The following is a 25,331-nucleotide window of genomic DNA, read 5'->3' on the forward strand; positions in this document are numbered from 1 at the left end:
CCCAGCCCCCGGGCGGACCATGCCCCCGGGCCCGGCGGCGTGCCCCGCCGAGAGCCGAGAGCCGAGAGCCGAGAGCGCCCCGCGGACCAGCAGCATGAGAGGTGAGCTCGGCTGACCGCGGCGGGCGATGCGGAGCCCCGCCGGCTGCCCGCCGGCTCTGGCAGCGGGGCCGCGGTGGCTTTCCCAGCGCCCCGCGGGGGCTGAGCAGCGGGCTCGGGGGTGCCCGTGCGGCAGAGGCCAACGCGAGCCCCGTTCCCCAGCCGCTGGAGAAGCGCCATGGGCCGCAGGGGGCCAACCCGGGCTGAGCTCCACCACGTGCCCCCTGCCCCCACCCCAGAGCGGGCAGCGTGGGGGGAAAGCTCTGATCTGAAGGGGCTCTTCTCCCCGGCGTGGGCTGCCCACAGCTGGCAGTGGCAGGTCCCCGGGCGGCAGCATGGAAACACGCCGTCCTGGCTGGGCACAAGCACTCCGCGCCGCTCCCCAAGACGGGCTCTGTGCAGCCAGACCTCGGCTCTCCCCCGCCAGAGGGTAAACACCGGAGCCCCTTGGCACGGCCACGCGCGTGTGCATGCATGTGTGAGATCTGCAGAGCGGGGAAGGCCGGAGCACTTGGGCTGGGCTCTGCCTGGGCCTTTCCAGGAGGGACCTGTCGTGCCTGGAGCTGCGACGCCGGTGCGATGGCTCGGGGAGAGCCGGGCAAGGGCACACCTGGCGTGCTGGGCTGCATCACCACGAGGAAATCCCCTCGCCGGCGGGGGAAGCAGGCGCGCAGTGAAGGGACTGAGGCTGTGGCGTGCGGAGGGGAGGCGGGGGTGGCACTGGACGCGCTGCGTGTTCAGCAGCAGGGCCAAGCATCTTGCGGGCACCGGAGGGGCAGGACCTCCTGGCAGAGAGAGCGGTTAGAAGGGAAATGAGATGCACATCGGGAAGGTCGTGAACCCCCAGAAGGATGCGGCAGCCCCCGGGGTGCCTGGCTTGAGGCGGGCTGTCCGGGCAGAAGCTTCCCCCTCAGCAGGGGCTGGCTGGAAGAGCCCGGCGCTCCTCGGTGGCCCTCAGGTCTCCAAGTCTGGCTGCAAAACCTTCCTCATGCCCGCTGCTGTCGCGATCCTGCCACGCTGCTTTCACCTGCGCACGCACTGTGCTTGCGGACCGTCTGCAGCAGGGAGACGGCGGACCCGTAACTCTGACCCTCTCAGCCCACGCTACGTCTAAAGGACAAAGCATGACCCCGCAGCTGCCAGGCGGCACCTGCCCGTCCGTGGTGCCGGACAGAAATGGGAGACCGCCCAACCCCTCACCCCCTCTCCGGCCTGCAGCGGTCTCCCGGAGAGGTTCCCGTGCCTGTCCAACAACATGTGGGGAGAAGATGCTCATGCATGCGGACGCTTGATGTGTTTGCACATCTCTACGTGCCCCTAATGTGTTTTGGAGGGCAGCAAAGTCAGTGTAGGGCTGGGATTTTTAATCCCACCCTATAGAAATCCCTGAGCTGGCCGGGCTCCTGGCACAGGCTGGCTCCAGGGCTTGGCCCCTTGTGCAAACGGGTGCTGTGCGGGGGAGTATTGCCCTGGCTGCGGCTGTCCTCGCTGCAGTCCTTCCTCCTCAGCCGGACCGACGAGAGTGCTCCAGGGAGCAGACCTCCAACTTTGCACAGCACCCGCTGGGGCCTTCCTTTGTGACCCAGGCTGCAAAACCCTGGATGGCGTTAACAGCCCGGTTCGTCACCGGAGCACCGTCGGCTGCAGCCGGCTTTCCCCGGGGGGGTTTATCCTGCCGAGCCGCCTGGAGTGTCATGTTGGGAAGCAGCGATGCAATCCTAGGCCGTGGCATTACGGCAAACGGCTCTGATTTACAAGAGCTGCGCTGTTGAACCTGGCTCTGGCCAGGGCCTGGCTCTTCTACATGGTTATGCAGAGGCGCTCCAGGCATACAGGGTGCAGCTGTGGCCTCTTTGCTGCCCGCTTGAGGCCTCTGCCTTTGCAGGCCTGGAGGAGCCGGGCTCTGGTCCCTTCACCCCCAGGCACGCGGCTCAGGGGGTAATTGCTCCCGTATCAGGGCTGGGAATCCGGGGACCGTGCCCCCCGCTTGGCCTCCTTTTACCTGTGCTTGGTCTGATGGACCAGCCACCAGGCTCCTGGCCGGATTCATGACACCAGGCCGGTCGCCCTCTCCAGTGCCATCTTCATCAGCCTTATGCCATCTCCCGTAGCCTGTTGGCATGGAAAAAAAAACCCATTTTGGTGAAAAATTCTTCCCCCAGCTCCCAAACGCCTGGACATTTTAATGCATTCCCAGATGGAGAGCCGGGGGGAAAGCAGCACCGAGAAGGCACCCATAGCCACGAACTGGGAGCCAGTGGGGCTGGGTCACTTCCCACCTCTGCTACTGACTTTGCCCCATGGACTTGGTCATGTCTTTCCCCTGCCTCTTCCACCCCTTCCTTTCCCCCTTTGTAAAATAGTGGCAGCGACGCTGGCTCACAGGCTGGGAGCTTGGACGGCTGTAAGAGCCCGGGAAGGGATCATGACAACCATCTCATCAGACTCTTCCAAGTCAGGGCAGAGGATGTCACTACTAAACCTCTCATTACGGCTGGGAGCGGGGGGATGAAGGCAGCGGTGAGCCCCGGTGCAAAGAAAGGCTGAGAGGGGGAAGGATTGCTAGGAAGGAGCGGAGCTTGGGGCAGGATCAGGCCGGGGGCAAACCCAGTTTTGCTGGAAATGAGACGGTGTCTGCCCACGAGAGCAGGGGAGCTGCTGGTGGGGTGGTCAGAGCTGAGGAGCTGGGGTTGGAGAGGACGGGCCTGTTCCTGCTGTGCTTGGAGGAGGGCTTGCTGTTTGTTGGGGGAAAGGAAACCCGATCTCCGCCTGGACGCCTGGCACACGTGGGAGGCGTCTGGGCGTCCCCCGTTAGGGCTTTGCTGGCTGCACGCTGGGGCCTGGCGAGAACCTCGTTCCCCCTTGAATGCATTATTTGGCTTGCGGGCGGTGGCTTTTCCCTCGCTGTGGGATTTCTAGGCTTTCTGCGGAGGAGGGCTGTCCAACTGGCAGCTCACGGGCTGTGTTAGCCTGTGAGGGGTTAAAGTGGGGGTTGTTCCCCCCCCCCCCCAGCAATAGTAGCTGGAGCCCCTTCATCCTACGACTGCTGCTTCCTGCCTTTGCCCCCAGGCTTGGGGCAGCACGGGGAGCTGATGGGGAGTCCGGGCTGCACAGGGTGCGGGGGATTGGGGCTGTCATGGGGGGAGATCGTGCCTGCATGGGTCAGAGGGGGTGCCCACACAACGGGGCGGCCCCCGGGGGCTTAGATCCAGTGGGCACGGCACTCCTACCCTGCTCAGGGGCCAAGGAGACGCCCTCGTTTCTCTTGCTGGGCGTGCAGCAGCCTTCCTTGTGCGCAGCTTTGCTTGGGAGAAGGCGCCTGGCTGGGATAACAAAGGGAAAAGCTAGGGAAGCTTCCTTTATGTGACCAGGGCGGGTAAGGACCCCCTTGGTCTGCACAAGAGGGGGTGGGTGTCTCGTCCTGGCTGCCCCGAAGCCCCGGGGAGACAGGGTGCAGCAGCTGGGACAGCTGTGCTCGCGGCTGCGAGCTCCAGCCCTGTGCTGGGGAGCGGGGAGGACGGCGTCACCCGAGAATTGGACTTTCCATCCCACCCACGACATCAGCCGGACTTTCTCAGCATTGCAATGTTTTTAAGCGCTGACTCAGGATTCAGTCCTTAAAAAAATGTTAAATCCTGCCTAGAAATTATTTTTTTCCCCCCTCCCTTTTAACACATCTGGTTGTTGCAAAGCTCCCCTGGTTTGAGCTGGATGCTTCAGTGCAAGAGGAGGGCCTGCCCCCGGCACCTCACCTGGGCACAGCTGGAGAATTCAGTTAGCTTAAAAAATAAAAATAGTCCTCCCCCCCACGTCGCCGCCAGCTCCAATGAAAAGCAGCGTATAATAAACGGCTTCTTCCTGATTGGCTGGATCCAGGCTTGGGAAGCAGAATCGGCCACTCAGTATAAAGCTGCCTCCAGCGCTCACCCCGCTACAGGTGCAAATGAAAGCTGGACAGAAATCAGCTATAAAGTTGTTACACATTGTCAAGCACTAAGTGTATTGCTCAGGGGTTCTTAACCTGGGGTCCACGGACCCCCAAGGGGGGATTTCAGGGGGTCCGTGAACTTGGATGGGAAAAAAATTACATCTTTATTTTCACTAACCTCTAACTGAAATTTAGCATTTCCTTCAATTATGGGTGTAGGCAACAAACCGCAGTAGTATTAGCAGTACCTGTGACTTTGTCGCCAATAGAAATCACAGATATTTTCATATCACATTACAGTTATTGCAGATATCTCGAAATGTCGTTTACGCTCATCACTACTTCGAAATTACGGTAGTTATTAGACCCGCCGCTAGATTGCACGTGATCGTGGTCTTCCTGTCTACAGACGCTCACTATTCTGAGAAGGGGTCCCTAGGCTTCACCAGACTGCCAAAGGGGTCCATGGCACAAAAAAGGTGAAGATCCCTGGTATAGCTGGTTGGCTCCTTTTATAGCTGGGGAGGCATTTTTATCATGTGAGCATTACTTTGCATGTGTGGCTGGTCTCAATTGCCCGATTCACCAGTTCATTGTGGGATAATTACTTTGCACTTGTGTCCAGTCTGCTTTTCCATGTGTGGCCTGTCTGCATTTATTGCACCATTCACCAGTTAACTGTGTGATATATGTAACATGTAGCAGGGGCCCCAGAGTAGATTTGGGGCTCTATGGGTTTCTTTTGACAGCCCTTGCTCTACTACTTTTATGCCCCAAGCAGAAATAAGCAGTTGTACAGCTCAGAAGCTCTACAGCTCAAGATCTGTGTAGTAGGTTCGAGTCACAGGGCAGCTGTGGTGCCCGCTGGTGGCTGTGTGGCTCGTGCCTGACTCTGTATCTATTAGTGACCTCTGTTATTTACTCTCCTGCCATGCCTTCTTGTTATTTAAGGTTAAGTAAGGGAGGCTAAGTCCAACCAATTCCTCAGTGGGTCCCTCCAAGGCCCCACTAATCTCAATCCAGTCCTTATGCTAAAATAGGATAGCCTGGCAGTTCCCCTGCAGGGCACCTATGGCCTTATGGGCAAATTGCATGGCTCTGTTCCTCCCCTACACCGTGCCCCAAGCCTCGCTGGTGTTAGAGGCAGAGCTGGTGTTAGCAGCTCAGATGTTAGCTTCTCTAAGCCCCTCTCAGGACTGTCAGACCATCTTCTGCTCTCTTTTTCAAGGTCCTCAAACCCCTAGCCCCGCACGCCAGCCCTCTCAGAGACTGCAGGCCCTTTAGTCCCGCCTCTCCCTGGTCGGCGGGTCCTTTGATAGGTTTCCTGGTTCTGTCCCTCCTCCAGATTGGGAAATGCTCTGTACCCCACCCCAAACCCTTCACTGGGCTGGTGGGCTCTGTTCTCTTGTTCATCCCCTCCTCTGAACTGGGCACCCCCCCTGTGCCCACTCAGCCCCCTTATCTCTAGAGCTGGTGGGGTCTATTCCCTTGCCCTTCATAGCCCCACTAATTCCCAGCCTGGCCTTCGTGGGGTCAGGTAAGCCTGCAATTAGCCCCCTGGAAGCTGCCTCCCGGGCAAGCACACCACAGGGCCTTGCTACAAACTTCTAGGGATATCTTACCCAAATTTGGAAACTAATTTCTAGGGGTCTTCATTACCTCTGCAGATGGGAACTGCAGCAGAGGATGCCAGAAGAACATGTCTCAGAGCATTGAACCCCTTTTTATCCCCCTCCTCAAAGAAAGGCTTGCAGCAGGACTTGATAGATGTGGTTAGAAAGGAGGTGCTCTCGTGTCACCCTGCTTGGTAGCTAGACACACTGACCTGACCCCTAAATCCAGATGTGATGCCTAGTCTTTTCAAGAAGTTCCTCTGGACGGTGACTCGGGTCCCTTCACGCCACTTCCCTTAGCTTCGCTGATGCCGGCGTGGCCTGATTTAAAGTTAACGGCAGCTAAGGCAGCCAAATCTTCAATGCCGGAGGCTGCAAGGGAGAGAAGAACAGGGGGAAACCCCAGGTCACCCTCCCATGCAGACTCCACTCTCTGCCCATGTGACAAAGGAGATGGGCCTGGGGTCTGGCCCAGTACACGGCAATGCTTACGCAAAAGCCTGCGATCGCTGTGGGAGTGCACGCTATGAGGACTGTGGATCCGCACGAAGCTGTACGCTGGGCTGCTGGCATGTTGGGGTTTGTCCGCGGGGTTTGTCTGGCGCTGGCTCTTGAAGCGTGGGGGTGGGTATCCGTCGGGTCTGGTGAGCTTGGCGATTCCCACCTGCTCTGGGCTTGCCGAGGGCTTTGCAGCAGGAGAATTGCTCTAGGATTTTTTCCGTAGTCGGGAAACAAGTGACAGCGCCAGTATTTTCAGCCCCGAGGGTGGAAAGCGTGAGACCCGCTGGATCAGAGCAGGTGTTTCTGAACTCGGCGGGCACCGGGATGGAGGCCAGAAGTCAGCCTTTGTGATCGGTCCTGTTTTGCTGGACATGCCAGCTTACCGACTCCGCATGACGTTCCCCTCATGCAGAGCTGAGCAAGGCCGGAGCAGGACAGCTCCGTGGGGCCCCTGGGGCCTGTGCCGTGCTGGAACGAAAGCCTGCGGCACGGACATAATCCCTGGCTCGCGGGGGGCGCGGCCGTGTATGGGACACGTTCCCTATGGGACTGAATAACCCCCACTTCTGGGTGACGTCCGTGAGAGCCGGGCGTCTGTGGACCGGAGCAGCGCTCCATTGCCGGCTCATCGGAAAAGCCCGAGGCAAGAAGCAGCCGCAAGACTCGCTGTCTCCAGTCTCCGCAGGACTGCGGCTGAATAAGCCCTTTCCCTTCGGCTCAGACACACCAGCCAAAACGCTGCTGCATCCCGGCTTCCCCCGCCTGGTAGGAGTCCAAGCCTCCTCGGACCCAGAGCCGTTCCTCAAGGGACGAGGTCGGTTGTTAATGCCTGCGAATGGGTGGAGATATGCTGCATGTCCGGGGAGGCCTGAAGCAAGCAAGGCCCTTTATTTTCACCCTCCCTTTCTCCCTGTCCCGTGACGGAGTTCATGCAACTGGGGCCGCAGAGCTCGCTCACTCTGGGGCCCAGCTCACAACTTGCAGGCGGGGCTGGGCGGATCCAAAAGGGAAGAGCGAGACGGGTCTCCAGGGTGTCCAGATCCCGGGCATGCCGAACGCTTGTGAGATTTCGGCATCGTCCCGTCCGGACCCCAGGAAGCAGGTGCCGGGTTTGAGAAGGCGGCAGGGACGTGGGCTTCCACGGAGGGCAGCAGGACGGTGGAGTGGTGCAGTCTCCTTCCCTGGGGCTCCCCTGGGCCGCGTCTGGGTGGGGTGGGCTCCGCCGGCCTCGCTGCCAGTCCAGAAGGACCACACGGTGCAACCCTTCGCGGGTCCCCCGCCGCCCACCCCGGGGGAGATGCTGTTCTTGGCTGGAGGGAAGCCTGACATGGTTTGGATGGGAGGCGGGGTGGGAACGGGAGGGCAGGAGGGGCGGTTTTCCTCTCCAGGGGCTGCCCGCTGAGCGTGGCAGGGAGCTGCTGTCACCTGGGCTGAGCTGGGTGGTCCGCGCCTGGCTGCCTGCAGGCTGGGGGTGTGCAGCTCCCTCCACTCCCCTAGGCACGTGTTTGTAGAGACGCTGATCCTGACTGCAGCCGGGAGGGGGGATGTCTCTGTGCCCCCTGTCCCGGGCTGCCGTTCTTGCCCCTTGCAGGGCCGTGCATGGGGCAGTCAGCTCACGGCTTCTTCCCCCACCCTGCCTGTGTCTCCCCAGACAAGGCCTGCTGGAGGGGTAGCACCAGGCTCTTTTATTTGCATCGACCCCAACTCAGTGTATGAAAATGTTCAAGGGCAGCTTTAACCCCATGGGGGAGCTCCCCAAACTGGGGGTCTTTCCCATTGGCAGCACAGCAGAGGCCAGGGCAGGCTCTGGGGAGATGCAATTGCACGCTCAGGGGCGTGAGGAAGCTAGGATTTTGCAGATGTATCATCCCAAAGGACACAACACAGATGATTCTCCAGAAAAAAATTAAAATTGCAAGCTTTACCAATACGCTCAGGGCCTAGGGCTGCATGACTCAGGTCCAGATGGAAGCAAAAATAAATAGGAACCTTATTGGCACGTGCGCTCAGTCGCTGTGTCATCTCTTACATATACAAACACAGCAAATTAAGCACCCAAAAAAAGCAGCAAGAGATGGTCCTTTAGGTCTGGCACCACTAGCATGAGACTGGATGTCTCTTAGATCTGTGAAACACAATCAAGGCTTCTCGACAGGCACCCACGCTTCGCGAGAAGTTACTGCACCCCTGAGTCTGTGTTCCCCGGAGTTAATGCTTCCCCTCCAGCGCCCCGACTTTAAGTTTTTTAGCTGGAATGAAAACCAGGCGGCGGGGCTGTGAAATGGGAGCGAACAAACGCCTGTGGAGTAAAGAGTTTAGCAGGAAGTGGGGGGCGGATAACGAGCCAAGAAGTCAGTGACTCTTGCTGCTGCCTGAGTAGAAATGCCACTGCCGCTGCTCGCACTTGGTGTGGAGCAGGGATGGCACCCTCCTGGATCCACCTCTGAGTGCTAGGGACCGAACAGGATTGTGCCCCCTCCCCACACGTGGCCACGCACACAAGACCAGCTCCTCCAGCCACACCCCAGCCTCAGGCAAACGGGTCCTGTGGCTGATGGGGGAGCGAGTGCCGCAGTTGTAAGGAATGGACCGGCCTGGCACGGCTGCAGATCCGTGGGGCCCCCCAGGGATGTGGGGAGTGAGTGCTGAGGCACCCCTTTGTCTTGCAGAGGACGACCTCGCTGGCGAGGAGGAGGAGATGCCGTCCTTCCACTACCGGCCCAACGGTGAGGGTTGGGGTGGTCTGGTGGAGGTGGCCTGGCCCTCACGGCTGCTCCCTCACACCTGGGGCTGGGGGTTTCTGGAGGGGGCTGGGGAGGTGGGGTGCTTGCTGGCGACCGGTGGGGAATCCAGGGCTGCCAGCCTTAGGGGACAGCCTTAGGGGACCCGGCTCCCAGCGACGGTGCGATGGGCCTGCCCTGGCTTTGCTGCCGTCTGCGCCCAGTCGGGTCCAGCTGCGGTGGTGGCAGGACAACGCTGGGAGCTGTCTGGACCCCCCGGGAGATGGCGCCTGCCCCCGGGGGGCCTGACGCTCCCTTCCCGACGCATCCCCGTCTAGGCCGGGCGAGGTCGGGTTGCAGCCAGTGCCAGAAGAACCTGTCGCTCCAGACCTCGGTCAAGGTGCTGTACGCCTTCTTCGTCCTCCTTGTCATCGCCGTGACGGTGTTGGCATCCCTGGGTGAGTCAGAGCACCCCTGCCTCGGGATGGGGGGGGTCCCTTGCTGCTTCCTCTGGGAGACTGAGGCACTGCAAGGGAAGGGGCTTGCCCAGGGGCATATGGTTAGTCTGTGGCAGAGGCAGGATAGGACCCAGGCCTGCTGACTCTAGGACCCAGGCTTGCCAGCCTCCGCTGCACACTACTGAGCTCTAGTACTGTGGGTCATAGGCCCTATACTGCAGACGGTGATTCCCCTAATGTGCAAGAGGTCACATGTAGTCCAACTCCATGCTTAAAGCAGGATCGCCCCAACTACATCACCCCAGCCCAGGCTTCGTCTACCTGGGTCTCGAAGGATGGAGACTGCACCACCTTTCTGGGCCGCCTGTACCAGGGCTTCACCACCCTCCTCGTCTAACTGCATAGGCTTGCCTTTCCCAGGGCCTCTGCCACCGACTCGCTGCAGGAAATCATGTCCCCCAGCTAGGAAAGCTTTTCCTAGTATCCCAACCGCAACTTCCCTTGCTGCACCTTGGGCCCATTGCTCCTTGCCCTTCATCTGCCCCCACTGAGGATGGCCACACTCCAGATGCAGCTCTGGCTGCCTCCTGGGAGGTAGAGATCGCGGAGACCCCCCGCGCTCCCCGTGTCCCGCACGCCTAGTGCCGTGGCTGCCGGACGTCTGCGGCGGGACAGCCTGCCTGGGTGTCCTCTCTGGCCTTGGGGCTTCCTGGCAGTCCAGCTAACGCCACCCCCCCACCCAAAAAATCTAGCCTCAACACCCTGAAGGAGCCCCCCCTTCCCGCTGAGCCCCCCCATCGGGACCCCCAAAGCTATGCCAGGATGCTGCACTCCACCCGCGCCCACGCCCGCCCCGCAGGAAAGGGGCTGCTCCCAGCCTGGCTGGGATCCCCGCCTGCCCGCCATGGGGGCCGGTGGGCGGTGGGAGCGAGGCACCGTCTTCCAGCCCTTGGCTGCTGCTCCGGCTGTTTATTATTCCATGAAAATTGCCTCTCCCGTCAGGCTTGGACGGCCGCAGCCCCACCGCAGAGAGAGGCAGTGGAGAGCTGCTCGGGGCAGGGCCCGGGCGTTGCATGACACCGAAGCTGAGAAGCCCCCGGGGAGGAGGTGGGGGGATCCCCCCAGGTCCTACAGAGCCGCCCCGCTCCCCCGCACCCGCTGAGGGCCCCGGCGGGGCAGGCCAGGCCTCTCGCCCACTGCTTCCGCTTGCGCCCAGCCCGGGAGAGGCGGCTCCAGCGCCTTGGCCTCTCGCCCACCCTCCCTGGCATCTGTTCGACGCAGGATGAAGATCCCTGGCCATGTTCGCTGCCTGCAGGCTGCTCGGGGAGGGAGCCGGGGGACGGGAGGCTTGCAGATCCAGCGGGATCTGGGTCCCAACCCTCAGGAGCAACCTGCTCCCCCCGAGAGCAGCCGCAGGGCGAGGCAGGATGACTTGAGGCTCTGAGCCCTGCCGCCAGTTATTCGGGGGACAAGTCCTGATTGGCACTGGAACAAAGCATTGTGGGATGCTGGAGGGCTGAGCACCACCCCCCAACACCCAGTGACTGGACACCTTGTGTGTGGCTCTAGCAGGCACTTGCTTGTTTGCTCCAAGGCTGTTTCCATCCATCCGTGGCTTGTGCCTGGCGCGTCCCCGTCTGTTCGCTGGCGGCAGGCTCCGGGGATGGGGCAGCCGCCGGGCATCTGGGCTCAGGCGTGCTCCCTGCTTCCTGCTCGTACGCATGCCCACACGCAGGCTTGAACCCGTGTCTTCCCCACCGTACCCTTACCACGAGCCTCTCTGAGCATCCCCAACCTCTGTCCCAGCCCGTAGCTGGGGGACATGATTTCCTGCAGGGAGTCGGTGGCAGAGGCCCTGGGAAGGGTACCAGCACCGGTTAGACACCCCCAGTGCCAGGCAGCATGAGGCCCCCGGACAGTAATGGCTGTTGTAGGACGAAGGGCCTAGCCGGGACCTTGGCTAGAGCCCCCACCGCCGGCCCTGACATGTCTCCTCTCTGCAGTCTTCAGGAGGGTGGACTCCATGTCGGACAGCATCAGCTCTGCCCAGGCCCACTACGAGAGGAAGATCCTGTCTGTCCAGCAGGGCCTCCAGGACCTCGGTGAGTGTGCGAGCCCCAGCTGGACAACAGACCCCGCTCGCCTCCTCGGTGCCAGGTGGTGACCCCGCTGTGGCTGCCGGCAGGCCGCGGGGCTCAGGGGGTCTTGGGATGTCCCTTCTCCGTGCAGGGGAGCTGAGGATGGTTTGTCTGGGACGGTCTGCACAGGGCAGGGGGCTGGATTAGATGTGGCCTCCGTAGGATGATGTGACTCGCCCAAGGCTGCAGAGAGAGCCAGTGTCGGAGCCGGGGCCAAGGGCTGATCCTGCCAGGTTGGACTAGATGGGACCTCTGCAGCCCCCCCCGCCCCGCCCCGCTTCTCTAGGGCTCAGCGCTAACAGAGCCGTCTGTCCTCGCTGCAGATCAGCGGTCCGCGGGGAACTGCTCCTCCTGCCACGAGACCGGGCAGCTGGGCCAGGACATCAGCAAGCTGCAGGCGGAGCTGGAGGAGATCCAGAAGATGCTCCTGGTCCAGGAGATCCTGCTGGACCGGACCTCCCAGACCCACCGGCTGCTCACGGCCGCCGGCAACAAGCTCGCGGGAGAAGCGGACGCCTGCTCCTTCTCCGTGCGCCAGGCCAACCAGAGCCTGGCGCAGCTGCTGGCCCAGGTGCGCGGCTGGCAGGCGGCCGCGGCCGAGCTGGATGGGTCCCTGAAGGGGCTGGCGCAGGAGCGCTACGACGTGCGGGCGGCCCTGCAGCAGGTGAACTTCACCCTGGGGCAGAGCTGGGAGCGGATCCGCCTCATGCAGCGCAAGGCGGACGAGGAGACGCTGACGCTGCAGAAGATCGTGGCCGAGTGGCAGAACTACACGCGGCTCTTCGGGGGCCTGCGGGCTGCCTCGGCCAAGACGGGCGAGCTGGTCCGGAGCCTGCAGAGCGGGCTGGGCGCGGCGGCGCAGAGGATCGGGCAGAACGCCGAGAGCCTGCACGACCTGGCGCTGCAGGTCATGGGGCTGCAGCTGCAGCTGGACAACGTCTCGTCCGCCCTGGACGAGCACGGGGAGAACGCCAACGACTTGCAGTACCACGCGCAGCACGCGGAGAACCGCACGGGCGAGCGCTTCGCCACGCTGGAGGGGCGCATGGCCTCGCACGAGGTGGAGATCGCCACCATCTTCGCCAACATCAACGCCACCGACAGCCACGTGCACAGCATGCTCAAGTACCTGGATGACGTGCGGCTGTCCTGCACGCTGGGCTTCCACGCGCACGCCGAGGAGCTCGGCTACCTCAACCGGACCGTCGCCCGCGTGCTGGTCACCACCGACGTGCTGCGGGAGCGCTTCGGCCTGCTCAGTGCCCGGCTGGACTTCGACGTCCGCAACCTGTCCATGGTCATGGAGGAGATGAAGGTGGTGGACGCCCGGCACGGGGAGATGCTCCAGAACGTCACCGTTTTGAGAGGTGAGGATGGCTGGGCGCTGGCCGGCACGGGGCCTCGACCCGGTCCCCGGTGTGCCGGGGGCGTGAGGGTTCAAAGCTGCAACCCCCGGGTGGGCCCAGTTTGCCGGGGCAGGTTGCAAATCTCCCGTGTGGGGACTTGGACTGCGGGAGTGAGTGCGTGTGTGCGCATGCGTGCACCTGCGTGCATACATACATGTGCGTGCCTGCAGATGTGGGCATGCAAACTTGTGCACCCAAGCACGTGTGTCCACGTGTGCGTGCACACACTCATGCATGTGTGTATGGGCCTGCGGGCATGTCCATGTGTGCACATATATGTGTGTGCATGCACATCAGGAAGCCGAGGCGGGAGGCGGCCGACCCAGAAGGACAGCTCGGCTGTGCTGCAGGCCTTGCACGGCGGTGCTGGGGCTCGGGGGGGCTTCTCCAGCCACCCGCTCTGCCGCTCAACTCTCAGGGCTGGGACTTCAGCAGCGACGACCGGGGCCCTGATTGCCAGAGGGCTGGGGCTTATTGGGGAAAAGGTGCCCCAAGCCCCTTGCCGGGGGGCGCTCAGTGCCAGGGCATCCACATTGCAGCTGACATCGCCCGCAGGAGCCAGCAGCGCGGTGTCCCCTCCGTGCCCAACGCCCCGACCACCCCGTGCGGCTACAGGACGGGCTGTGATCGGGGCAGGGGGCAGCGAGGGGGGGTCTGTCGCTCCGGGACTCGCACTCGCCGTGCACCTCCCTGCAGCCCGGGCTGGCCCCCGAGCCTGGGCGGCGTCCGCCGGGGAGGGTGACTCGATGCCCCGCCGGAGCAGCACGGAACAAAGCCCCGGGCCTGGAAACCCGAGCCCAGCCGAGCTGGCTCCCCGCTCCCCCAGGGCCACAATTATCTGGGTGGGCAGGAGTCTGAGGCAGCCGCAGACCACCCAGCCGCGGGGCCCGGAGACGCGGCCCAGCCCCAGCCGCATCATTACCGGCTTGGCCGCGGCACGGCTGTCATTACCGGGCTGCCTCTGGCTCGGGCCGTTTCCTGTCCCCGCTCTCACTGGGGCTTGCCAGGACTTTCGTGGGCCCTGGCTTTAGCTGCACAGACAAGCTGGGGACATCCCCTGCCGGCAGCAGGCCCACGGGAGCCGGTCCCGGGGTGGCTGATGGAGAGGACCTGACACGGAGGAGGCCAGACATGCATCCAGCCCTGGCTTTTCTTCTTGCAATAACCCGGGCAGCCTGGACAGACCCACCCCCTGGGGGAGCCCACCCAGCTGTGCAGCGAGCTCAGGGGCACTATTTCCCTGGCTTGCTAGCAGGCAGGAGGGGAGCGGGGACGAGCTCGCCTGCCTCGAGCGCACGGCTGCCTCGAGCGCACGGCTGCCCTGGGTAAGCCCTGGACAGATGGCGCAGACCCGGTGACGCTTATGCGGGCGGGGTTTCTCCGCGATGGCTTTAGAGGCAGCTCTGCCCAGAAGCGGGGGGTCCCTGCAGGCTTGGGGGTTGCATGGTCTGTCTGCTCCTCTTCTGGGGGTAGATGGCCCCAAAGCAAAATGGTTCTTCCGTCCTCCCCCATGCCTCTGCCAGGCAGCCTGAAGGGGTCCAGTGCATGCACTGCCTTTGCAGGATAACAACCTGCTCCTGCCGCAGGGTTTCCCCCCTCGAAACCAGGTCTGGGAAAGCCAGGCGCGACCTATGACGGTCGCTGCTCCGAGATGCAGCCAGTTCTGGGGTGGAGCCGTGCTGCTGACGGGTGGCTCACAGCAGGGAAAGCTGCCGGCAGAGAGACCGGGAGAGAGACGCCCGCTCCGAGCTCGTGGTTACAGCCCACCTGCTGGACGCGACGTCCAGCCGGGACTGGAGACCCCGAGCTACGTCCAGCTTCCCTATGCTCCAGACCCCTGGGCCTGCCAGGCTGCAAAGGGCCTTGAGGTCACAGGGTCCATCCCGGCATAGCGGCAGGGCCCGATCTGCCGAGACGCTGCTTGACCGCAGCAGGGTGTTGGTGCCGCGGCCCCCCGCTTCCCCCGGGGCAGGGTCGGGTGCGATGCCCGGTGCTGTGCCGGGGTGACGGTAGTTTTGCTCTGAGGTTGGACAGGTAGTTAATACAGACTCGAGAGATCCCAGGTAGGGGCCGTGCCTCTGCTTTAGAAGAAGGACCCCCCCCCCGGTCTATACCGATCTGCGGGGAAATCCCGTCTTGTCCTCAGGGCGATGTCCTGAGCAGAGGGGCAAGGCCGTCCAGCCGGGACCCAGCAGGAGCACTGGCACAGCCCAGTCCCCAGCCCCAGCCCGGGCTGCGGCAGCACCCAGCGTTGCCAACGAAGGCTTAAATAACACCCGCGGCACGTAGCAGCCAGGGGCAGAACTGCCTCCCGCCCCGTGCAGCAGCCAGCAAAGCCCAGAAGCCAGGAAAACCCCATAGCAGAGCACAGACACCCCTACACCCGGGGGATCCCCCACCAGTGTCTGTCCCCCCTCTCCAGCCATGCAGTCCCGGCATCTCCCCCACCGCCCATCCCCTGTCCCGCAGCACTGGGGGATCAAAGCCCCCTCGCTGCCCCCTTCCAGCACGAACGCACCAGGCCCCGCGGGTTGTTATTCTGTCCTGCGCCCGTTCCCGGTCATGGAAAAACCGAGCAATGCCCCGCAAGCCGGGGACCTGGCCGCTCCAGGCTTGGCAGGGGGAGAGCCCCGCTGCAGACAGCGCCGTCTGGGTGCCCCCCGCACCTCCGGCCTGGCTGCGTGAGTCAACACATGACGGCATCTCTCCGAAAGCCGGGCAGGGTAAACAGGAGGCGGCTGGCAGGCCCCCAGCACCTGGAGTTTTTCCCTGGCTGCCGCAGGGGAGATTCAGAGCTGCTCGCAAACGCCCCGCGGCCCAGCTGAGGCTGGAGGATGGGTGGCTGCTGGTCGGGGCTTTTCCTCGCCCTCCTCCTCCTCCACGTTTGCTCGCCGCCCCCAGCGAGCTGGCTGTTCGGCTGGCCGACCCTTGTGCGCTAGGCGCTGTACGAGTGAGCCACGCAGGCTAGGGAGAGGGCAGGGGGCCTGGCTGCAGTCAGCGAGGTGCTGTTTAAACTCGGTGGAGGTTGAGGCCTGGCGTGGGTCTCTGGCGCCTGGCAAGAGCAGGGGCAACAGGAGCGGGTCCAGCCGGGGATGCCCGGTGCCTGCATCCCGTTGCCACGGCGATCGTCCCCCGGTCCCGCAGGCTGCTGATGCTCTGCCTCTCCCCCTTCCTCCCTTCCAGGTGTGCCTGGCATGCCGGGACCTCGAGGGATCAAAGGCGACGCGGGCGCCAGGGGGCCTGGGGGCGGCCGAGGCCAGAAGGGCGACGCCGGCAGCTTGGGCGACCCCGGCCCGCAGGGATCCCATGGCCCCCCGGGCGTACCGGGGCCCGCGGGCGAGAGAGGCCCCGTCGGGTCCAAAGGCTTCTTGGGCCCCAAAGGGACGAAAGGCAGCTTCGGCCAGCCTGGGCCCAGGGGACAGGCGGGCCCGAAGGGCGACGTGGGGCCCCGGGGCCCAGACGGGGCTGCCGGGCCGCCGGGGCCTGTGGGGCTGCAAGGAAAGCCAGGGATGCCAGGGAAACCCGGGGCACCGGGTCCCATCGGGCCTATGGGACCGAAGGGGGACCCCGGCCTGCAGGGAGAGCCTGGCGTGACCGGTCCCCCCGGCCCCCCAGGCCACTAAGCCAGTTGCAAGCCCCTGAGCTGTCCTCCCCCTGCCCCTCGGAGAAGACCCGCAGCAGGCGCCTGGGAGAGGTCCCGCCGGCCCCGACCAGCCTCCCAGCGCCCCCATGGCCTCCCGGAGGCGGGGGTGGCACCTGTCCAGGGCTGCAACAGGGCGGGGGGGCTTGGCACGGCCCCCCGAGCCCACGCGTCGTTGGGGGACCCCTGGGCAGAGCCCCGAGACCCCGACTGGCGCGCTGCTCCCGGCATGAAGGGCACGGGCCCCGCGGGGCTCCCCCGACCCAGGGAGCCGTGTCGCGGCGTGTGCACGGCACGGTGCAGCTGGTTTGCCCCCCGCCACACTCCTCGCTAGCCGCGTGCCATGTAGCGGCCCTGTATTCACGAGCAATAAAGGTGTATGGGGACCCCCAGCTTCCTCGTCTGTGCGGGGCCGGGTCTGCCGGGGCCACGGCCTGGCCCGGTGTGCGGCTCAGCCAGCCGGGGGGGCGGGCGGCGCAGGGGTTCGGGGTCCGGAGACCGGGGCTGGGCAGCTCCTGTGCCCCGACCCCCGGGGCAGTGTCCGGGGGGCCCGGCAGGAGGGAGCTGTGCAGAAGGCAAAGGGTTTTCAGACACCCCCTCGGCTTTGCGTGGACACACGCACGTGCACACTCCCCCTCTCCTTGTGCACACACAGTCCGCCTCCCCAGTGCTGCATACACACACACAGATGCTGTACACACTCCACACCCCAGTGTTGTGCGCGCGCGCGCGCACATGCACACACTCCACATCCTCAGTGCTACACGCGCACACGCAGAGGCAGTACATATTCCACATCCTAGTGTCATGCACACACACACACACACACACACTCCACATCCCGGTGTTTTGCACACACACAGGCACTCCACAACCCAATGCTGCGCGCGCACACATGCCACACCCCAGTGCTGTGTGCACACAGACACACTCACACACTTCCAAAGCTGCGCGTGCGCACGCACACACTGCACATCCCCAGTGTTGTGCGCACACGCACGCACGCAGCCCCGGTGCTGAGTGCTCTGCCCAAAGGATCTTTCCCCCGTCGGGGCGGAGACAACCCCGCAACCCGGAGAGGGTGGTGCAGGGTTGGGGCCGCCCGTGGCTCCAGCTGCCGCCAGCCCCAGCTCCCTGCACGCCCGCGGGGCCACAACCAGGGCCCCGCTGGGGCACGAGGCAGCAGGAGCAGTCTGGAGAGACTCCAGACAACGGGGTGCAATGGGGGAGCAGAAGGGGGACAGCAGGATCTACCCCTTCGCTCTACCGACGGGGAAACCGAGGCACAGAGCAGCCGCAGGACTGGCCCGGTGCTGGGGGAGGGAAGCTGGGTGCCTCCAACCCCATCCAGACCTTTTGGCAGTATGACGCTCGGGTGTTTCAAGGGGTGCCTCCGGGGGAAGTTCCCCGTAGAGGGGTACTGCAGTGGAGAGAGGCAGCGGCTGGCGGGGCTCTGCCCCGCGGCAGTCCTGACGCAGCGATGGCAGTGTGACCTAGTGCAGACAGTGCTCCGCTGCGCTGGTTTGGGCTGCTCAGGGGTCTCTCCAGGCTGCTATGCTGGTGCCAGCCGCCCTGCTGGAGTGAGGCTAAGGGACATGCCTAGGATCTCATGGGTAGTTGGTGGCAGAGTCCGGCACTGACTTCCCATCCCCCAGACCTCCTGCTGTGCCCTCCGCCCCGAGCCGACCTCCCTGGAGTGGGGGATCTCTGCTGTTGGAAGCACAGGGGGACGCACCCCATGCAGGCCCTAAGTGTAGCCTGGCAGTGACGATGATGATGGAGTAGTGTAGTCAAAGCACCGGCACTGTGACCACCTGCCCCGTAGGAGCTGGCAGCGAGAGCCCGGCGATGCCACGCCAGAGGCCTGAGTTTGACCCCCGCCCCGCTCCAGCTCTGCTCCTGCCCTGCTGTGCGACTCTCGGGCACCAAGTCCCCACCCCGTGCCTCAGTTTCCCCATCTGTGAAATGGGGAGTGAGCCTCACGCCGTCATCCGCCCACGGGACGGGCTGTCCGGAGGGGGTCACCGCCTTGCTCTGCTCAGAGGTGGGGACCCCAGTGCTGGAGGGGGCCCGGGGGCTGCCCCAGCCCGCGCCCCGGCCGCGAGCGCGGAGCTGCAGAGCCCCGCGGCCGCACACGGGCCCGGCGGGTGGGGGTTGTTTTCCTCCCGGTCCTGAGAGCTTGAGCAGATGGTGTCTGCTGGCCACGGGCCCACGGCTCCGCACTGACTTCACACGTGTACCGGGTCTCCCTGGCGCGGGCGGGCCAAGGCCGGCGGGGCCAAGAGCGACACGGGCCAGGGGAAAACACACCTCGGACACAGCCCGGCCTGCTGCTCCCAGGCCCCCCTTAGTCCTGCGGATGGGGAGTCCAGCCCTCCAGGAGGGTGCTGGACACCTGGCTTTCGGTGCCTCAGTTTCCTCTGGGGTAAATGACCCCTGAGGGATCGGGCACGGGGCTGGGTTTGTGCTTGGAGGAGAGCAAAGCAGCGCCGCCAGCCCCGGGTGCCCCGGGCCTGGCGGAGGGGGCCGAGCGTGCCCCGTTGAGCTGCGCTTGTCCCAGCGGGGGCTGCCAGGGGCCCGGGCCAGGCTGCGTGACGCTGGCAGGGTGCAGCCAGAGCCCTTCCCAAAACACAAGGCAGCAGCAGGAAAACATGTTGTTCTGCGCACGGGGGGGAGCTGGACACCTCCTTTCAGGCTGGACATCCTTGCAGGGAGGAGGAAATCAGCCCGTATCCAGCCCAAGGAGAAACCGGGGGGAAGCCAAGGCCGACATAGGTGACATTGTCCAGCCCTGGGGAGGCATCAGCTTCCTCCCCCTGCTCGGGAGTGACAGATGTGGTGCAAGCCCCCCGCTCCTCACAGGGCCGGAGAGCCAGCGGCCTGGGGCTGTTGCTGCGTCTCTCCCAGGAGAAGGAGCCATGTCCCTCCCGCTGTCCCGGTCATCCCCCTGCAAACCCGGGGCCCTTGGGGGTAGGTGCTGGGGTCCATGGGGAACGAACTAGCCTGAAAACCCCTCCCAAAGGCCCTGTCCCCAGCAGGGCTGGACGTCTTCGTGGCTTGTCTTACAAGGGTGCATGGCAGATAAAGGAGCTACTACCGCAGCTGGGGGATGGACCCTGTCTCCGGGGCCGGGCATTTGTGGGGTGCAGCATATAGCTGGGCCAAGGCTCCTGCTGGGACCAAACCCGGAGAGTCCTGGCGAGAGGGTCTTGCCCCTGCACTCAAGGTCAGACCCATGCCGCAATGGGGGAAGAAGGGATTTCCCCCCTGGTCAGACCGGTGCAGACTGGGGTGGGGGGAGGCTGGCAAGGACATCCCTGGGCATCACAGCTGCAGCGCCAGGGCTGTCCTGCCCATATGAGAGCAGAGTTTTGCAGGGCTGGCTGCAACTCAGCGTCCCCAAGCTTTCCGTGCGAGGCAGATGTGGCCGTGCCCTAGATGGGGTGTGGGGAGGCATGCTCTCTTCCCTCCCAGCCCCGCTGCATCCCCCATGCCAGGATCTGTGCTCCACCAGACCCTCTCATCTGCACCTCCCAGCCTCACAACCCTCCTCTTCTGCAGGCCCCTTCCCACCATCCCTGCGCTGGACCCTCCCTGCAGAGCGCTGCAAAGCCCAGCTGCCCCCTACCCTCATGTCACAGCTCCCTGCACCCCCTTGGTTTTGCCCCAGTAAAGCCCCCAGCCCCCCTCCAGCATCAAGCAGTCCCAGCAGGTGTGGGGAGAGCCTGCTGGCTCTGCTGGCTGCCAGGGTCCCATGTGCAAGAGCCCACCTCAGCCCTGCTTGGGATTGCACCCGATTTGGGAGGGGAAGGGGTGCAGGACAGGTTTGCAAAGGCTTGAGGCTGAGGGTGGGGGACACTTGGGCTCTCTGCTTGGCTCTGCCATGAGCATCCCCCTGCCAGGTGCTGGGGCCAGGTGGGGCTGAGGGCAGATACCCACTCCGAGGGCACTGAGCAGCTGTTGCAAGTGCTGAAGTCAGTGGGAGCAGAAGGTGCCCAGCCCCCCACTGAATCGGGCCCCAAGGAAGCAACACAGATACAGACTGCCAGCACCAGAGGCCATTTCCATGCATCCATGCCTCAGTTTCCCCAGGGAGCAGGGAGGCACCGTCCCTTGTCTCTCAGGGCTGGGCAGGCCTAGTTACGTCAATGCCCTTCCTACCGAAGGCAAGGAAGGCCAAGGTCACTGTCCCTGGTTTGGACCGGGCTGCTCCTGCCTCAGGCAAGGGGTTGGACTAGCCATGACCTCTGGAGCTCCCCGCAAGCCCGGCTCCTCCGGGGTTTCTATGATTTCTATGATCAGGGAAGCTACAGTCATTTCAAATGCCATATGCTGTCACATACAACATGCACATTGCCCCCCACCCCCCGGCAAAAATGGCTGCTGAAAATTGGAGTGCACGTTATACGCAAGAAATATGGTAAAATCTGTTTCTGCCGCTTAGGGGCAAAACCACGTGCAGCTGGAGAGCAGGCCCCTGCTCCTCAGTTACTGCCGGGGAAGACCTTTTTCTTTTCTTCCTTTTTCTTTTCTTCCTTCTGCCTTTCGAAAAGCGAGGGGCAGATTATATCGCAGGAGCTTGTTGTGAGCCAGACGTTACAGCAGCCTGTCTGGGCGAAGGGGGACCCAAGCCAAGGGAGTGCAGAGACCAGCCCTGGTGTGTTGCCAGGCACAGATGGACAGCAGGAGCGTGCAAGGAGCCCCCACTGCTGTGTCTGCAGGGCAAAAGTCCCCGTCTTCCTAAATCTTCCCTCCTGCTGCCCCCCCAGCGCTAGGGAGAGTCGTGCGGGGCCGGCTGGCTCCCAACACCACCCCCTTGCCCGCTCCCAGACCCAGCATTGCTGATTGCAGACATAGGGAAACTGAGGCTCTGGGGCCTTGCAAACACAGCTCTCGCCCCCTGCTCTCCGCACCCAGCCTTGCCGGGGCATCGCGGGCACGGAGAGCTGCAAGAGGCGCCCCATCGAGCTCCCCAGCCCTCCCCCGGCCTTTAAACAGAGGGTGTTTTCACCGCCAGGGTCGTGCCCGGCTTTGCTGGCAGGCGCATGAAAGCGCTTCCCTGCCAAAACAACCAGCAGGGCCCTTCGCGGAGCCGCCAGCCACATCCCTGTGAACTCCCAACCCGTGGAAAGTCAGCAAACCTCAGCTGGAACAGGGTCCCGGGACAAACGTACTGACAAGGGAGAGGGGTGGCGGGTAGAAACGGGCTGGAAATGGTCTTTGGAAACGGTCTTCTCATACCATGGGGCAAGCTGCGGGTGGACGGGCCCCTTCCCCAGCTGCAAGAACAGGCAGGGCCAGGGGTTTGCAGGCTCCCGCGAGCCCCTGGAGCGCCGGAGGCAGCCCCATGCGGGGCCGGGATGGACGCGGGTGATGGATAGTTTCACCTGCGGTAGCAAGAAGAGCACGGCTCCAGCCAGGAGCAGCACGGGACGCGGCTGAAGGACCCGTTCCCAGCCCCGCTGGCGGGCGGGCCAGCTCTGGGCAGGGCGGGCGATGCCCGTGGAGCGGGGAAGGCGCTGAGTCCTGGGCAAACCAGCCCAGGCAAACCCAGTGTCGGACGTCGTCGGAGCGTGGCCTGGCCGCGAGCTGCGTGGGCAGAGGAGCTGCACCCTGACACGCCGGAGGCAGACCCTGGCTCCTCGCAGGGCTGCGGGACCCCTTGGGATAGGCTTTCCCCTTGCGTTTGGGGGCAGAGACCACCAGAGCAGCACAGGGCAGCATCTGAACAGCGTAATAGCAGCAGAAGTGCCGGGTCCGAGCCAGACACAGTATCCTCCACCCCAGACTTTTCAGCCTGGGGCTTCAGGTAGTCCCAAATCCATCGACAGGCATCCTATGTGCAGGCCCAGGCCCGGAGGCTGGGGGTTCGGATCCCCCCCGAGTCTCGCTTGCCCTCAGCCAGCGGCCGCAGGAGCAAGCCAGGGAGGACTCCCCCTGCTACGCTTCCTTCGTGGTTTCAAACTTCCCCCCCAGACAGAAACGCTGCGACAACGGGAGTTGCAGGAGAGCGCCTGTCTCTTCCCAAGAGCATCGTGTCCTTGGAAGGGCGAACGCCGGGGCAGCCAGCACGCGGGCCAGGCGCTGGGAACGCACAGCCGACTCGCGCCCCCGCGGCCCCGGGAACTCTGCCTCGGTCCTTGCCACAGCTCGAGTCCGCGACCCCCCAGGTCGGCAATCACAGATATGCAGTAATTAATAACGTGCATCTATCTTCCGCCTGGCTGGGTCTGCCCTGATGCAAGGGGTTGTAAAGAGCCTCTCCGCTGCTGAATGATGATGACGAAGACTTGATAAGGGCTTGACTCGGGTGGCCTCAGAGGTATTGGCGCAGTGCCCTTCCTTACGGTAGCAGGCTTCAGGTGCGCAGTTTGTGTGACCGCAATCGAACACCTCATCCGGGGCTGCCTTCGCATCAGCGAAAACATGGAGCTCGACCTTCAAGCCTGCCTCTTTCCAAGGTCACGCGAAACGCCTTCCAGCCGTCACAGGATGGGGGAAGTCTACAAGAGGAGGCACGAATGCCCATCCTCCACCGAAGGAAGAGGGACCGGCTTTGGCTTTCCAGCCGGGTGCTCAGCTCGGACGGCGGCACAGGGTGCAGGGGGAGGGCAAAAAGCTGCGAGGCTTGGGGGAAGGCCGTGCACGGAGGTGGGAGTTTGCAATGCTGCTGCCTCTCACCCTCGGCCCACACCAGGGAGGGCACAGCCCATGCCCTGCAGCCCTCCAGCCTGCACCCAGGGCAGGGGCGGGGGGGTGCAGCTCGGACATCGCCCCCCCGGGAGGTGAGGTGTGGGGAGCGCAGGGCAAAGAGCAGAAGGGGCCAAGCCCCTTTACGCCTGTGCCTTGCAGAGAGGGGACAGACACCGGGGAAGCCAGCATCCCCCGCCTCCCGCAGCCACGACGCCAGGTGGGGGGCAGCAGGCTCCCCCCAGCGCCCTGCCACGAGCCACGCAGAGGGTGCCCGCAACCCGGGGGCAGGGACTGAGACTTTGACCCCGGGGGGTCGGGGCTGGGGTGGCTATGGCGGGGGCTGGAGTGGAGGGGGTGACATGAACCCAGCAGGCCCTGACACGCGGGTGTCCGGCCTCGAGCCAGCACCCATGGGAGGATCGGGGTCCGTCCGCGGCTCCCTGCCTCCGCACAAGGGCCTCAGTCACCCAGCACTGCGGGTAGCGCCTTAGCACTCGTGTCCTGACCGGGTGCGGGAGGCAAGGGGTGCGGCAGCGCTCAGATGCAGCCCCTCGCGGGGGTCCCAGGCCCCGCGGAGGGACCCGAGGGGACAGCAGGGTCTCTCTGCAGCCTCGTGGAGCCTCAGCCCTGCCGCGCTGCTCCCTCCTGGCTGCATCTCCTGATGCCGGAGGCTTGCAGACGCTGTGCGGATACAAGAGACACCGTGCAGCTAAGCATCTCCAGGCAGCCGTGCTAACCTGAACCCCGTGGCTGGAAGTGCTGTGTCCTGGGTCCCGTACTGCAACCTGCTGGGGGAGATTCTCCTGGAGTTCCCCTCGGCTGGGATTGGGGGTCAAATGCCCCCCTCCCTGCTGCTGATGTGGTCAGGATTGAGCCACCTCGGATACCATGCCTTGCACGCGAGGCTGTCTGGGTGCTTTGCAAGCGTGCCTTAACCTGCAGCGACCACCCTCTGCAAAAGCAGCCCCCAGCCCAATTTACCAAGGGGGAAACCGAGGCACAGCAGACGGATTCCTTTCCAAAATGAGCCGGGAGAGCAATTGGCTCCCGGCCCGCTCTGCTAACCGCTAGGCAAGGCTCCCAGCCCAGGCCGCTCCAGGGTGCGCGAGGTCCCTGCCTGCTGCTAGCTCAGCAGGAAGGTGAGCGAGTGCCCCTGTGCCGGGGCTTGGGTTTCTCCTGCGCCGGCCCGAGCCAACGTCAACACCTCCCCAGCTGCGGGCCTGGCACCGGGTGGGTCTGATGACCACAGCACTTTGCCGCCGGCCCCTGCACAGCGCAGCACTTCGCATGAAAGGCTCCATTGACGCCGCAGGAAGGATTAGCAGAGCAAAACCTGCCTGGCTCAGCTGGGCCGGGCCGCGGGCACAAACAAGGAGGCAGGTGGCAGGAAGTGGGCAGGGGAGGCCGGGCCCCTGGGGGGAACCACGCCGGTTATGGGGTTATTTTAATCCCAAACCACCCCCACTCCTCCCAGGCCTTTTAATCCAGCGTAAAGAGCAGACACACCCAGCATTTCCAGGCAGGCAGCAGTGAGGGCAACAAGGGACTTTGTGGCTGGTTAAAATCTACCCGATTCCTTCGAAACTCTTTGCTCCAGGGGCGTTAACGAACCTCTCTCCTTTTTAATGGTCTTGATGTCCCACCCGGCAAGGGGGTGTCTCTTTTGCTGTCTGTTGAATGCTGCTCCTGTGTCACAGCCCTGCAGATTGTTCCCAGCTCGTTCCAGTGAAATGATATTTATTTTTTTGCTCCCAGGGTGAAGTGAATAATGCAGCCCAAGGCCCCCCAGTGTGTTAGTAGACCTTCCAGTTTCTTTCTTAACTGGAGAAAGATAAAAACTGGTTTATATGGGATGATACAACTCACCCTCTGCTTCCCACTTTTCAAAGCTTAAGTCCACCCATGCAAGCAGCTAATCCGGGAGGGATTTCAGGAAGGCAGCGGACACATGGGCACTGCCCTGGGGTAGCTCCTGTCCACACATGGCTGCTCTGGGGCAGCCCAGGAGTGGCTGCCAGCTGAGCACTGGTCAAAGGGAAGCCCAGAGTGCAGTCACATCGATGGCACAAGCTTGCCATGTGCCTGTGGTCAACACAATCTCCTGAGGTTCAGCAAGGACACGTGCAAAGTCCTGCA

The 25,331-nt window shown here is 63.7% G+C and overlaps 1 protein-coding gene across 1 annotated transcript; it reads left to right on the forward strand.

The window, feature by feature from the left end:
- Positions 1–79: 79 nt before the first annotated feature.
- SCARA3 (scavenger receptor class A member 3) lies at positions 80–16,888 on the forward strand. Its single transcript, XM_019537258.1, has 6 exons — positions 80–101; positions 8,810–8,866; positions 9,199–9,318; positions 11,322–11,420; positions 11,780–12,823; positions 16,046–16,888. Exons 1-6 carry the CDS (start codon positions 95–97, stop codon positions 16,483–16,485), a joined length of 1,767 nt encoding a protein of 588 aa, XP_019392803.1. The 5' UTR covers positions 80–94; the 3' UTR covers positions 16,486–16,888.
- The last annotated feature ends 8,443 nt before the right edge of the window (positions 16,889–25,331 follow it).

Source organism: Crocodylus porosus, unplaced genomic scaffold (assembly GCF_001723895.1).
Source record: "Crocodylus porosus isolate Cpor-Errol unplaced genomic scaffold, CroPor_comp1, whole genome shotgun sequence".
In the NCBI taxonomy this organism is placed as follows: domain Eukaryota; kingdom Metazoa; phylum Chordata; order Crocodylia; family Crocodylidae; genus Crocodylus; species Crocodylus porosus.

Excerpts from the sequence above, each read along its gene's own strand:
- SCARA3 (XM_019537258.1), top strand. Across the intron at positions 9,319-11,321 it reads GACGGTGTTGGCATCCCTGG|TCTTCAGGAGGGTGGACTCC; the intron begins GTGAGTCAGAGC and ends TCCTCTCTGCAG. Across the intron at positions 11,421-11,779 it reads GCAGGGCCTCCAGGACCTCG|ATCAGCGGTCCGCGGGGAAC; the intron begins GTGAGTGTGCGA and ends TCCTCGCTGCAG.